This window comes from Ambystoma mexicanum, chromosome 8 (assembly GCF_040938575.1).
Source record: "Ambystoma mexicanum isolate Mex_15411 chromosome 8, UKY_AmexF1_1, whole genome shotgun sequence".
Taxonomy (NCBI): domain Eukaryota; kingdom Metazoa; phylum Chordata; class Amphibia; order Caudata; family Ambystomatidae; genus Ambystoma; species Ambystoma mexicanum.
In genome coordinates, this window is record NC_090929.1 from 328,652,048 (window position 1) to 328,665,021 (window position 12,974).

Consider the following 12,974-nt stretch of genomic DNA (forward strand, 5'->3'; position numbering starts at 1 on the left):
AGTGGGCGGGACCTCCTTAATGTTCGTTCCAACGATTGCTTAGGAATAAGCCCTCCTGAAAAAAAAATATCATCTAAAAGCTGCCCACACTTTGGTGCAGGCAGAATGGTGATTGATCAATTTTGCTAATATGATGGGGTGACCAGTTCCTTTTGAAGCACTGGGAGTTTAACATGCCAGAGCTGTGATGGCCTGTTCCTACGGTTCAGAGATAGGGAGGACGCACAAGTTGCTTTCAGTCACTTGAGGAGAAAATGCTTCTCTTACTAAGCAACAAGGTTAACCACACACGACCGCGACTACCTGCATGAGGGCTGCAGCAGGCATCAAGCTCTTGGTCACGTGAACTACACGATCTCCAGTTTAAAGTAGTTTTTGCTACACAAAGAAGGCAGTATGAGCAAGCATCAATGAGCCAGCCTTTTACATACTTTTCAGCCAAATCTACAGAGGAGAATGTGGTGATGCATACCAGTAGTTTTCCATACTACTAATCCTACTCTTCAGTATTTACTTGGGACCAGACTCCATGACAGGAATACTTTTTTCAAAATGTTATCATCGACTCCACCCCTCCCCTCTAGGTGTATAAAACTCCCCACAGGCCCATAATGCACCCGTTACCAATTTTCAATCGCAATATGGACCCATACGGACTCCCGGGAGAGATTGGTGGGTCTTAAGTACTGAGAAGAGGAAGGATAGGAACAATGAAGATAACTGTACCCTATCCCCAAGTTCCTCATCCCAGTATTTACCTGTGAGGCATACCAAAACTTTTAGAGATTAATGGGTGCAAGAATAAAAACGTCCAATCACCATCACCAATTTTAAAGAGATTTACATGCCACTGTCCAGCAACAGCCCAGAGTCGAAAGTGGTAGACAGGAAGGTTTTAACAGTGATGTATAAATGTACCTCAGTTAGCCTACGTCGCTGCCCCAACAAATGTCCTGAATGGGAATCACTTGTGCTTCTGCCCAGGAAGCAGGCATGCCCCTGGTCGATCTACTATGTAGAGCGTGTGAAGGATCAGAGCTGCTGATGCAAATGCCTCCATGAGAGAACATCTAATCAATTTGGTAAAGGATGGCACAGAAGCCTTTATGGCCAGGTCATTGACCCCAGTGGTTACCGAGTGTATGATTTCCTGAATGTCACACATCTGTCTACAAGTCAAGAACACCCCCTTAACATCCAAAATTGGGTTGCCCTGCTCACTATTCGATTATGTAGCCATACAGGAGGATTATGTTCACACATTTGTCTGAGGAAAGGTACTCCTATACATCTAAAACCAGTGGACTCTTGCCCCACTATCCTGGCATCAGGAACCCTTTTCGTGCACCCGATGAAACAGTTTCCCCCACATCTACTGCATTCCTTGTCCTCTGGCCTTCTAACATTCGTTTTTTCTTGTTTGACGGGCCCTAGTATACACCTGTGTGTACGAGAAGCTTTATAGAAGGACTTTACGATTGATATTCTGCGCAACATACCTACTTGATTGTCTCTCCTGAATACCATACAGACCATATCTTCCACAAAATTAATGAAACACATGTATCCTTCCAATGGATCCTTAAGGCCTCTGCCTTTTGAGGATTATCAGTGTGCCAGTGCCTCAAATGTAAGTAAATAACGCACAAGTGCATGACCTTATAGATGCCTGCACATGCTTTCTTCAGAGTTGAATCTGCCATTTTACCCACCGTATCTTTCACTGCCGCCTCTTCTGGAGCCATGGAAGCTCTCCTTGCCAGGATTAAATCAATAGGGAAGAAACGTTTCCTCTCCATGTAGAGGATACAGTTTTGTTTCTAACCGGGAGACATTACACACATCTGGTTCTGCCCATTATGTCAGGATGTCCTCTTTGGTATCAGGAAGTAGAGAGACCCATTCTTACTGAGCGTTTGAATGACTTTGAGGTCAAGCGCTTTCCTCGACATACGTCTCCTACTGAAACCCGGTGCAATAACCCACCTCATTCAACACTGTCGCCAGAGACTGTCTAGGTGCTTTCCTCCTTTTTTTCCCCCCCTTCGGCAGATTTAGTAGACAAGGTAAAGCTGGTTGTTAAGGAGAATCTCCCTCCACCCCCCATTTTCATCTTTCTCCTGAATGTTTCCATAAATGCTTTTAAAGAATTGCTTCAGCTTCGTTTTTAGGTTTTCACCTGGGTGCACAACTTTTTATCATCACGAGAAGAGGATTAAGTAGAGGATTCTGTGTCTTCCGTATTCTTACTTTTGTGCTTTGCTTTATCATGGGAAGAAGTAGAATGATCCGTGTCTTCCACATTCTTTTATGAGTAGCTTTTTTGGAACATTTCTTGCTTCAGAATCTTTGCAACAGGAATGAATACAAAATAACTGTTACTGGGCTTCCCATACGCACCCTGGCGCTCATGTTCCAAGTTGTGTGTTCTTTCCATACAAACAGGTCTGCCCAAGAGCATAAGACATCTTATGTATTTATCTCCATCTTCCCCCTCAGTACTTTCAGGGGCATGCCCCCAGGGTGCCATAGCGGAGTCCCTCGCCCTCATTGGCCTTCCAAATCCCATAATGCAGATGCCGGCTTTCTGGTCTACTTTTCCCTAGACACTTTATCGAATGCACATGCTGGAGCCTGTCTCTGGCAGCGTGATCTTTGCTGTATAGCGGCCTCAGGTTACTAACTCGTTAGTATTTGTCACTCAAATTAGCAAGTTTATTTACGGCTATGTTCCATTTTTTTCAAGTGCTCCCCCTCGCCCCGCAGGTGAGCCTGATGGTATTTGCAACTGCCAAGCAGGAGACCCAGGAGTGCTTCAACCTGGGAGCCAATCTTACTGCCCAACAGTTAAGAATACTTGCCCAGGGATTCACCAAACATTGCCCCTCAGAAGGAAAGAAGAGAGAAAGCAGTGCTCCAGATTTTGAAGGGGGGAGTATTTTACTCCTATTTTTAAAGTTGAGAGAAAAACGATTTTTTCCAGGAGTAAAAATGTAAGCCCAGTTCCCAAGGGGAGTATATAAGCGAGTAAAAGTATGATTCAACTGTAAAACGGGAAAGTTTTTGTAATTATTACTTTGCACCAAGTTAGATACATGTTTACTTCTTCCGATCAGGCAGTAACAGCAATCAATTAGTCCCTGTGTTACAACATGCACTACTGTTTCAAACATATCCATGAAGCTGTGTGGGTGAAAGCAGGAGCACAAGGTCCTACGCGTTTCTGATTTTTTTTGGGGGGATGGGTTTATTTTTACTCTTTATTTTTTGGGAGTATTTGCCTATTTGTAGGGAGTAAGAGTGTCTGATAACCCCTTATCTGTAGGGCTGAAAGAGAGAATAATTTAGTAGCATAAAGCCAAGCAGTAACAGAGTGTTCCAGCCTGTTAGCAGGAAAACAATTTAATTGGTTCATTATAGGTCTGTGGGAGTTTTAGTCCCAGAAAGGAAAGGGGGTGGCATCAGCAAACAAATTCAAAAAATAAAAAGGTTTCCTCTCATGGTGGCTGTTGCCCCACAAGTTAGTACTGGGACAAGGAGGTGATAGAAGATTATCATGTCTGGATCACTGACAGGGGAACGACATCTTCATACAAGGTTATGCGTGGGCTGGTTGCACTTGTAGAAAGTGAGAACAGCAGGAATCTCAGATCTTTTGTGTACACAAGAGCTCATTAAGTGGAACTATGGACCCACTTTTTGTTTTCCCTTCTTCTCAGTGTTCTACGCTTATCCATCACACAACACTGATTATTATTACCCAGCGGAGTTCGGGAGCCGAGTTAGTGGAGCAGTCTGCAGCAGTCCACTGCAGACCCGGAGCAGGACCGGCATGGAACTGGAGGTCCGACCGGGGAAGAAATCTGGCAGAGCCTCAAATATGCCCCCCACTAACACTATCACTAACATAATCACCGGAAGAGGTAACAAAGTACAAAAACAGGCACTGAGGAGAAGCTGCTCGTCGATCATGAACACCTACGTACGGAGGAGAAAGTACAGGAGATGAATGTGGCTGTAAAAGACAAAACGCAGCAAAGCAGTATGAAGCCGGGAGTAATCCCACACCGCAACACAGGGGCTGAGACAGGCCCAAACAAAGCAAACCTTACCGAAACCAGTGCGGCCCAGATGGACAACACCCTCCCCTCGGACCCAGCAAAATTACCCGGGGAGAGGGAGCAAGCACCTCCTAGCTCCCGGGCCCGGCCTCAGTCGCTGAGGGGAGCCATAGAGGCGAGGCCCGCCGACGACGCGTTCACAGAGTTTCGAGGCAGCCCGCCCATAGCCAGCAGAGATCGATGTACCGCCCTAGAGGCGAGTGCCCCGAGAACCATACCAACAAGGAAAGAAGCAAAAAAAGGTCCAGAAACCATAGGGGATGAACAGAAACTCCCCCCAAACGAGCACGAAATTGTAAAGATCATTAAAAGAAGTAGAAAAACAAAGGATAACTTACCAAATCCGCTCTTTTCACGCCCACTGCAGTCTTTCTTCACTAAACAATACAAAAGAAAGTTAACCGCTGAACTAGAAGTTTCCGACGCCGAAATGTTGGAACTAACTCTTGAACAAACAAAGAGCTCCGAACAGAAACATACAGAATCAATCTGGACGTACAATCACCTACAAGCTAGTGTACCCTCGACCGCAAGGGGAAGCGAGGGCGAAACCTCGATCAATGACAAATCGCCAAGCCTACCAACTCAAATTACGCCAGGGCAAGACAAACCAATAGGGCCAGCGCAAGCAGGAAACAGGACAATGACACCAAAGAGCCTTACTACCGAGCAATCAGTAAACGGGCTAACAGGCCCAATAGAACAACAACACGCAGGGACCTCACTGCAACTACCAATAACGTCTCCAACAAACCCCTCAGAAACAACTAGGGAAACAGAGGCCTTACAACCGAGCCGGGCAGGCGAAAAACAAAAGCCGACAAAGAAACAAAACAGATTTGAACAAGACCAAAACAGATCCACTGAGTGGGGAAACTATGACCACGGGATCCTACAAAAAAGGACGGAGAACACCGCTTTTACGCCAAAAAACCACCGCCTAAGCGACATGGCTGTAGGTTTGCAAAAAGCTACCACAAACGACAAACCTGACACGATAGCAACCATGTCGGCAATGACAATGGTTCTAGCTCCGTTCTGCAAGCTTTACGAGGCAATGAAAGAAGACATCAGAGACAACACAGCGGTTCTGATGAATACAATTGCAAAGATCACACATGTAGAAAGTTACATAACGGCAATCGAAGACCAGGAAAAAGGCGCAAAAAATCTTATGACTAAGAAAATCGAAGAACTGGAAAAAAAGATCGTCAACCTAGAAGGACGCATAGTCAACCAAAGGAGGTCGGGAGAAGATGCAACAAGATCACAGCCAGCGGGAGAAAAAAGGGAAGAAAAAAGGCCGGCAGCGCCTACAACCCAAGGGACAAAACAACTCCAAGTAAGCACCTGCCCGGGCTCGAGTATGGTGCCAGGCAGAGTCAGAGAGGAAGTCGTTCACCTTAGACACACTAGTATAGAACAAACAGTACAGCAGAAAGAAACACAGAAACTGGACCAGATTACCATAAGCTCACCACGAACAATAGAAGACTTCCTGCTAGAAAACGCCCTAATGAATATATCTCAACATGAAAACATCTCAATTAGCTCAGAAGAGGACGATTCCCCCCTAAACATGGGAAAATCACCACCAAATAGAAAAAACTGTTACAAAACAACACATGCGACTGATCAAGTTAGATCAAATAGAGCAGAAACGAAAGAACTGTTAAAAGCGACATCGCCGAGCGAACCAAGACCCGTTCAAGGGAGTTCCCAAGAAAAACCAAGGACGAAATGGAGAAGCAAGGCGACCTCCCTGATTCAACATAATAAGAACAAAACACGCCTTTTCAAACTGGAGCAAAATGAAGAGGGAAAAAAGCACCTGATTCTAAACCGTCCGACCGTAATGTACTTGATGAAGAATACGAAATCTCTGAGGAACATGGTAACAGAGGACATAAAGCGGGTGGAACACTATCACAGAAAAAAGTTAGCTAAAGCATACCTACATGTCAAAAGCGAAGCAGTGGAAAAACTTGACGGTACAGCCTTTGAAGAAATTGAGAAAATGGGTTTTAAACTAACAGAAGTGGCAAGCGTGGAAAACAAAAAAGAAGAATATGAAGGCTTTGACCCAAGACAAGGAGAGAAAACAGGTTCGGAAAACACACCAACGAAAATACAGATTCCTGACCCACAGAACCACACAAAAGACACTGAAGGGAACAAGCGTTACATAATGGCGAAGGAGCAATACCAAGCACCTGGCGAAGAGGTAAGAGAGGGAAAAGCAGAGAAAGACATAATAAAAAAGAAAATCGGCAGATCAGACCGACGAAGTCCTGGCAAAACATAAATGGTATGGCCTATTCAAGCTGGAACGATGTAACGCAGCGAAGGAGAGAGCACCTTTAAACCGTCCAAAGATACTTCAGATAATAAACAACGCAAAGGAGTTGAGACATCTGACGACGAAAGACAAATTAGTTGAACCTTACCATAGGCAAGACAGACCTAAAGCATATATACATATTGAAGCAGATAGCAGAAAAAAAATAGGATTAAAAGCCTATCAAGAACTGAAAGAGATGGGCTTTCTGCTAACAGAAATAAATAACCAAAAAACGAAAAATGAAGTAAATCAGCAGACACTATTCAACATACAAAAACAAAATCCAAACCAGAAAAACCATATAAAAGAAAATAGCCAGAATCATCAGGACCTACACCTACAAGAGAATAAAGACGCGGCAGAACATCCAGAAGTAAGGAAACAGAGAGAATCAACGCCGCCAGCGCGCAAACTACAAGGCCATGGAACTGGTTACGTTCAACGATAAACGCAAACATCATCAAATAGCAACGAAAAGGGCCAGTCCTCCAAAACAGCAAGAGCCCGGTAGGAAAACAGGGTTGGCCCGCTAACGAGACTTACAGCCTGGGATCATGGAACACTCGAGGACATAACCATCTTACACAGACAAGCTACGCAAATTTGGGTCGTTATGATATAATATGCCTACAAGAAACCTGGCTATTAGCCAAACCAACACTGGATGGTTTCACGGTTCAGATTTCTCCGGCGGTCAAAGGCCTCCTGGGAAGGCCTTCAGCGGGCCTTTTGACAGCGGTCAAAACAGGCCGGGGCACGAACGAGCCAAAGAAATGGAAGGAAGCATACGAGATGCTGGTATCACTGACCACTTGGCCCGCCGAAAACAACTAACAAAAAGGAAAGTGCAAAAAAAAGAACTTGCCATCATTAACTGCTATTGGAATCCCCAGAGGATGTCAACCGAAACCTTCTGGTCTAAATATGGGGAGCACGATAGATCAGTTATATGAAACATTCGAGGACATCAACATCATCATATGCGGTGACCTAAATGCGAATTGCAGCGAGACAAACAATACAACTCCAAAATGCTCAGACCACTCTCAAAACCGAGGGAAAGCGTGGAACAAATTGATTTCGGGAAGAGACATCCAAAACATTGCAACGCTATTCCCAAACCAAATCAATATTCCGACCTGGGAAAGTGGCGAGTCAAAAGCCTCAATAGACCATATTTGCATGTCAGCAGGCATGATCGACTCGATGACAAGTTTTAGAGTTGAAAAAACCAGCAACAGCGATCACAATTTGGTCACCTGCTCGTGGAAAGGTACGAAAATAACAAAACTAAGATACCCTCTAGAAACAGAAGCCAATAACCAGAGCTCTAGACTAAAGCTCACAGAAAAGGACAAAGAAATTTAGGCTTGCATGGGGAAACAAACTTAAGTCAAACAGAAAAGAAGATATAAAAGAAAGACCGGACTACTTACCTTCCCTAGTACTCTACAGAAAACAAAGGGGAAAATCCAACCAGGTCTCCAACCATCAACATGCTTTCAACAACGAACTGGTGAACCAAAGAAAACTGAGCCGCACTCTAAGGAGAAGAGCCAAAAAAAACAAACGCCGAGTCAGACTGGCAACTTTGGCATAAAGAGAGGAAGAAATATGCAAACTGGCTAAAACAACATAAGGCACTTCAATTCCAGATAGATGCAGAGGCGATGATGAAAACTTTGGAGTCAAAAAATTCAAGAGCATTTTGGTCCCTTCTGAACAAATCGACCATTGCGAATTCTGCACCTCTGTGTAATGCAGTATCGGAGGAGAAATGGATAACCCATATCTCATCAGAATTCGAAGAGGCTGAAAATTCAACACCGCTAAATTCAACACCGCTCGTACCGGAAAACACCAGCACAATCTGGACAAATGTAACAAGTCAGGTAGACATAAAAGCAAAGATCATGAAGCTAAAAGCCTCCAGAGCCCCGGGACCGGACGGGCTCAGCAATATAATGCTAAAACAATTTCCCGCACAATGGTCAGAGGCAATAAGCGAAATTTTTGAAGAGTGCGAACGTACTAAGAAAATCCCAGAATCGTGGCTCAAAGCGGTCATAGTTCCGATCTTCAAAAAGGGCGCCCGCGAAGACCCGGCGAACTATAGACCAATCGCACTTTTAGATGCCATCGGGAAAATATACGCATCACTCTTGCTAGACAGCTTCAGGCTCTGGGGAAAAGAACGCCAATTTCAAAGACAACCTACAAGTGGGTTTTCAAAAAAACAGATCCACTGGAACAAACATTATGATCATCAACATCCTAACGGCCAAGATAAAAGAAGGGGCCCCAAAGCTCTATTTGGCTTTTATCGATCTATCTAAGGCTTTTGACAAAATAGACAGAAACCTTCTGTGGGCAAAACTCCAGAGCTGGAACTGTCCACCGCCAGTCCTGAAACCGATAAAAGCACTGCACACAGACAACACTGTCAGAATCAAACTCAGTCAGGAAGGAATACTGTCAGAAGAAATCAAGATAACACGCGGGGTCAAACAGGGTTGCCCCCTAGCCCCAACCCTTTTCATTTCTTTTCTGAGCGATTTCCAGCACGCTGAAAAAGAAATCAGGTGTTTCCCACCAAAAATAGGCAACACCACGGTACCAAGATTACTATACGCCGACGATATTATCTTGATAGACCAAACAAAAATAGGTCTCCAGCGGAAACTAGACAACAAGACGAATGCTTTCAGTCTGCAGCAGCTCGCCAGACCACAAGCATCGCACGCTTGAGCGCACACTCCAGCACCGCCTGGGACATCTGGAGACTTACGTCCAGACGGCACCAAGTTGGAAGTGCCTCCAGCATCACTCAACAGGTATTTATCAAAATTCGGAGCGTTAGTTGTTAGCTCACCACACGACCACAAAATTCGTATCGGGCGCCAAGGGCTCTTTTCGCCCAGACGCATAGGAGCTACTAGCAACCGGCCTGCAGCGGCCATAGTCTGCTCCAGGCCGGGTGCTGGCACAAATTAAGTCCCGCCTCGCCCATCCACATGAGCGACATCCACACACCTAGGGAATTAGCCACCTCCAGCCCAGGTACCGCCCATGTTCATATGCGTGACGTCCCTGCATGGGACGAACAGACACTACACCACCATAACAAACAAACCCCCTTCTATTTTTTGCTACATCCTTGGTGGATTCTCCCAACCCAGTACACCCTACAGAACCCATTGAGCCTTCTTTGCACACGCAATTGATAAGTGCTATGACACTGTCTTGTCTCTTGCTTTCTCTGCACAGAATGATGTTCCCTGCAGTATCCATTTTTGTGGACTGAATTCAGCCACTTCCTCTTCAATCAAGCAACCTACAGTGCGGCTTGACTGGTCCGGCCCACAAGGAGTGCCTGCCTCACAGTGAGATTCACCTCAAGGTTTCTGTGGTGAGTTAGGCATGCCTTCCAACCACCACAGACAGATTACAGTTGCAATTTCTTGCACTCACGTAATTTATTCTCAGGCTTGCCCACCTACTAAAATTAGGTTTCTTATGAATTCAAACACTCGGTTCGTTGCACAATTTAATTGTTGTTACTAATTTAACCCAGTTATGTCCAGAAAGAATTAGGGTCCCGATACATAAGGACTTGACATTTATTTTCTCCTTTTGTTTTTTCTTTATTTTTATCTTCTTGCTACAGGGGCCACCCACTCGCCCTGATGAAGGCGGTTCACGTAGAACAAAATGTATCCCTCAGAAGCATTTCCAAATGGGATAATTTTTCCGCCGAAACGTGTACTATGTGCAAGGGGGCTGTATTGATCCATATGTCCGATTAGTACTTATTTAACAAACATCCTCAGGCCAGCAATTGTATTCCACAAGCTGACCCAGTTCCCCCTGTCACGTTGGCACCTGCAAGATGAGTTGCTTCCTTGTATAGAAGCAACTCCAGGACCTAGAGGGCTACAGGTCTAATAAACCTTTTCGACTCCTACATGTATTTTACATGGAGCATGTTCTAAACCCAGACCATTTGTGAATATTTTCCCCTTTGGGTCACGCTTAAATACTCTCCATTCAGCAAGCACTAAAAGGCCTGAATGGGCATTTCTTTCATGTACCTCATCAAGTTATGGTTGTCTAGATTATTGAAATTTGTCTCATACATATTGCTTTCAAATGCTTTTTTTTTTTTGATGTTCTTTTGTACCCCACCAAGTATCACTTGAATCCATGGTAGACCAAGCAGCAATGAACTTTTTCAGGAAAATCATCCTGAAGGAGTGCTCCCCAGCCAACGCCATGATCAAAGAGGAGATGGATTTAGCCAAATGTGCAGCCTTGGAAGTATGGAAGGAAAAAAAGAAGAGCAAAATTACGAGAAATTGCATGCTCAGAGAAAGAACTAAAAGAAAATCCTGACAGAATAAAGAAAAAAGTAGCCATGATGGACTGGATCAGAACGCTAGATCTCGCAACAAAAAACAAACTCCTCACCCACCTCCCCCCAACTTTCAACAAAGTAAAATCGCCAATCAAATATTGCAAAAAAAGCCCAGAAAAAAGGAAACAAAACCTGCTCATAAAAGCAAGATTAAACCTGCTACTTAAAAAAGAAATACTTTCGATTAGATCGACCTCAGAGGAGACAACCTGTCGATTATGTAACCAACCAGATACAAAAGAAACTTTAAAGCACCTGATACTTACCTGTGAAAATAAACAGAACAGAAATAAGTACCTACTTCCTCTGGCAGAAAACCCATGGATATTTGAAGAAATAGAGTTATGGAACAGACTGATTTCGGGAGAATCCACAAGTTGGTCGATGGCCATGGCGAACCTAATAGAGGCAACTTTTAAGCAGCGAGAAAGCCCGACAACAAGGGTTGTAGAAGATTCGGGCGTAGATGATAGGGAGACCTCGGTCCCAAGGACAAACAAATAAACAACCAACAAACTATCAAATAACCCGGCGCACGAACACTTGGAACAGGGGTGCATAGCCAAGGTCCGTAAATCTGAGGCGAGAAACAGAGACAAAGGAAGAACGACAGAAGGAAACAAAGATAAAGAGAAAGATAAAGACAAAGAAAATGCGCTAAACTGTTCAGATTGCCTTTTCTGAAAAAAATAAATCGGAATAAAAAAAAAAAAATTACACAACACCGCAACATTGAATTTGTTGTTCTCAAAAAAAAAAAAAAAAAAAACACATTTTAAAAAAAAGCACGATTACCAAAATAATTACCAACTCACAATATGTGAGAAGGGCCTGAAGCCAAAAGAACGGTTGGCTCTCAGTGGATTAGTGACAGTTTACAGCTGAATTATGTATTCATACATTATTGTCACTATTTGCTGTATTTACGTATGCTACACTAGGTATTTGGGGATGGTTTTAAGCACTTCTTGTAGAGGACATCATGTTCGTCCACGCCTTGCCCAAGCGTGAAGGAATTATTTCGTGAAAGCGAAACACATATCTCGAAAGTACAAGGGACTGCCGTTGTGCATTACCACACACTTGTGGTAAATATATTTATTGGATAAAATAACCCGTCACCACGATGCGTCTATGGTATAGCTTGCGGTCATTCGCGTATTGTGGGCCGGCCCGTCTACTTATGCCTTAGGAACATCCCTGGGAACCGGCTTCCGGCCGGCTGTCACGTGACCAGCAGCCGTCACATTGTCTCAGACTGAATATATGAGGCTTTGCGCCCCCTACATGCAGACAATGGCACTTCTGTCATCAGTCCTTCCGACTCACCATGGTACTCTGCCCAACCGAAGCCACGCACGATGTCCTTGCCCTCGTCGTCAGTGCCACGGGCTGGGCGCACACGGATCAGCACGTACTTAAACACGCCATCCGCATCAATATCAACATCCGCGATATTCGCTAGTCCTTGCGCCGCCATCTTCCTTCATTCATTCGCAGCTCTGCAACATGCCATGCTTTTGGAACCAGCCAATGGCATTCTCAGTGCAGTGTGGTCTCACCAATCATTGCAGGGTTCGCCCACAAGAAGTATAGGGACCAATCAGATCAACGTATTGGGAAGTACTGCAAATGTACCTCTCTCCAAAAAAGGATTGAAAATGACGATGGATAAAAACAGAAGAGGGGCTACTACGATCGCTTGCAAACTTAATTGCATGTGGGACTTACTATTTTATGATAAACTAATATCACATGTATACACGGTTTGTTTCTGGTACATACGTAAAACCATCATGTTTTGTATTTACAATAATAGCTCTCAAACGTGTAAAGTGATTACAGAAATAATCAATTCGAGTTCATGCTCTTAAACATACCTCTTAATTATTGTTTTTGGACTCGCTTCGTCAAGGTTTCATAGTAGCTGAGATTTAAAAAATGGCTATACCGTTAATCCGTTAATATCAATCCTTGGGGCACTGTTCCGCAAAAGGATTTGTCTCAGAACAATCTAGAGTTTTGCTGCCCTCTAGTGGACAAGAGTTGAGGCCCTTGGCGACATCAGAGATGCTGAAAGTTAACTCGGGTAGGTTCT

At 44.3% G+C, this 12,974-nt stretch overlaps 1 protein-coding gene across 1 annotated transcript in view; it reads right to left on the reverse strand.

Annotated features, from left to right (window-relative positions):
* Positions 1-12,471, reverse strand: part of PHPT1 (phosphohistidine phosphatase 1) — a 60,578-nt gene extending 48,107 nt beyond the window's left edge. Inside the window, exon 1 of the mRNA XM_069609753.1 lies at positions 12,206-12,471. Coding sequence (XP_069465854.1) covers positions 12,206-12,356 — 151 coding nt within the window. The 5' untranslated portion in view covers positions 12,357-12,471. The remainder of the gene's footprint in view (positions 1-12,205) is intronic.
* Between the last annotated feature and the right edge of the window lie 503 nt (positions 12,472-12,974).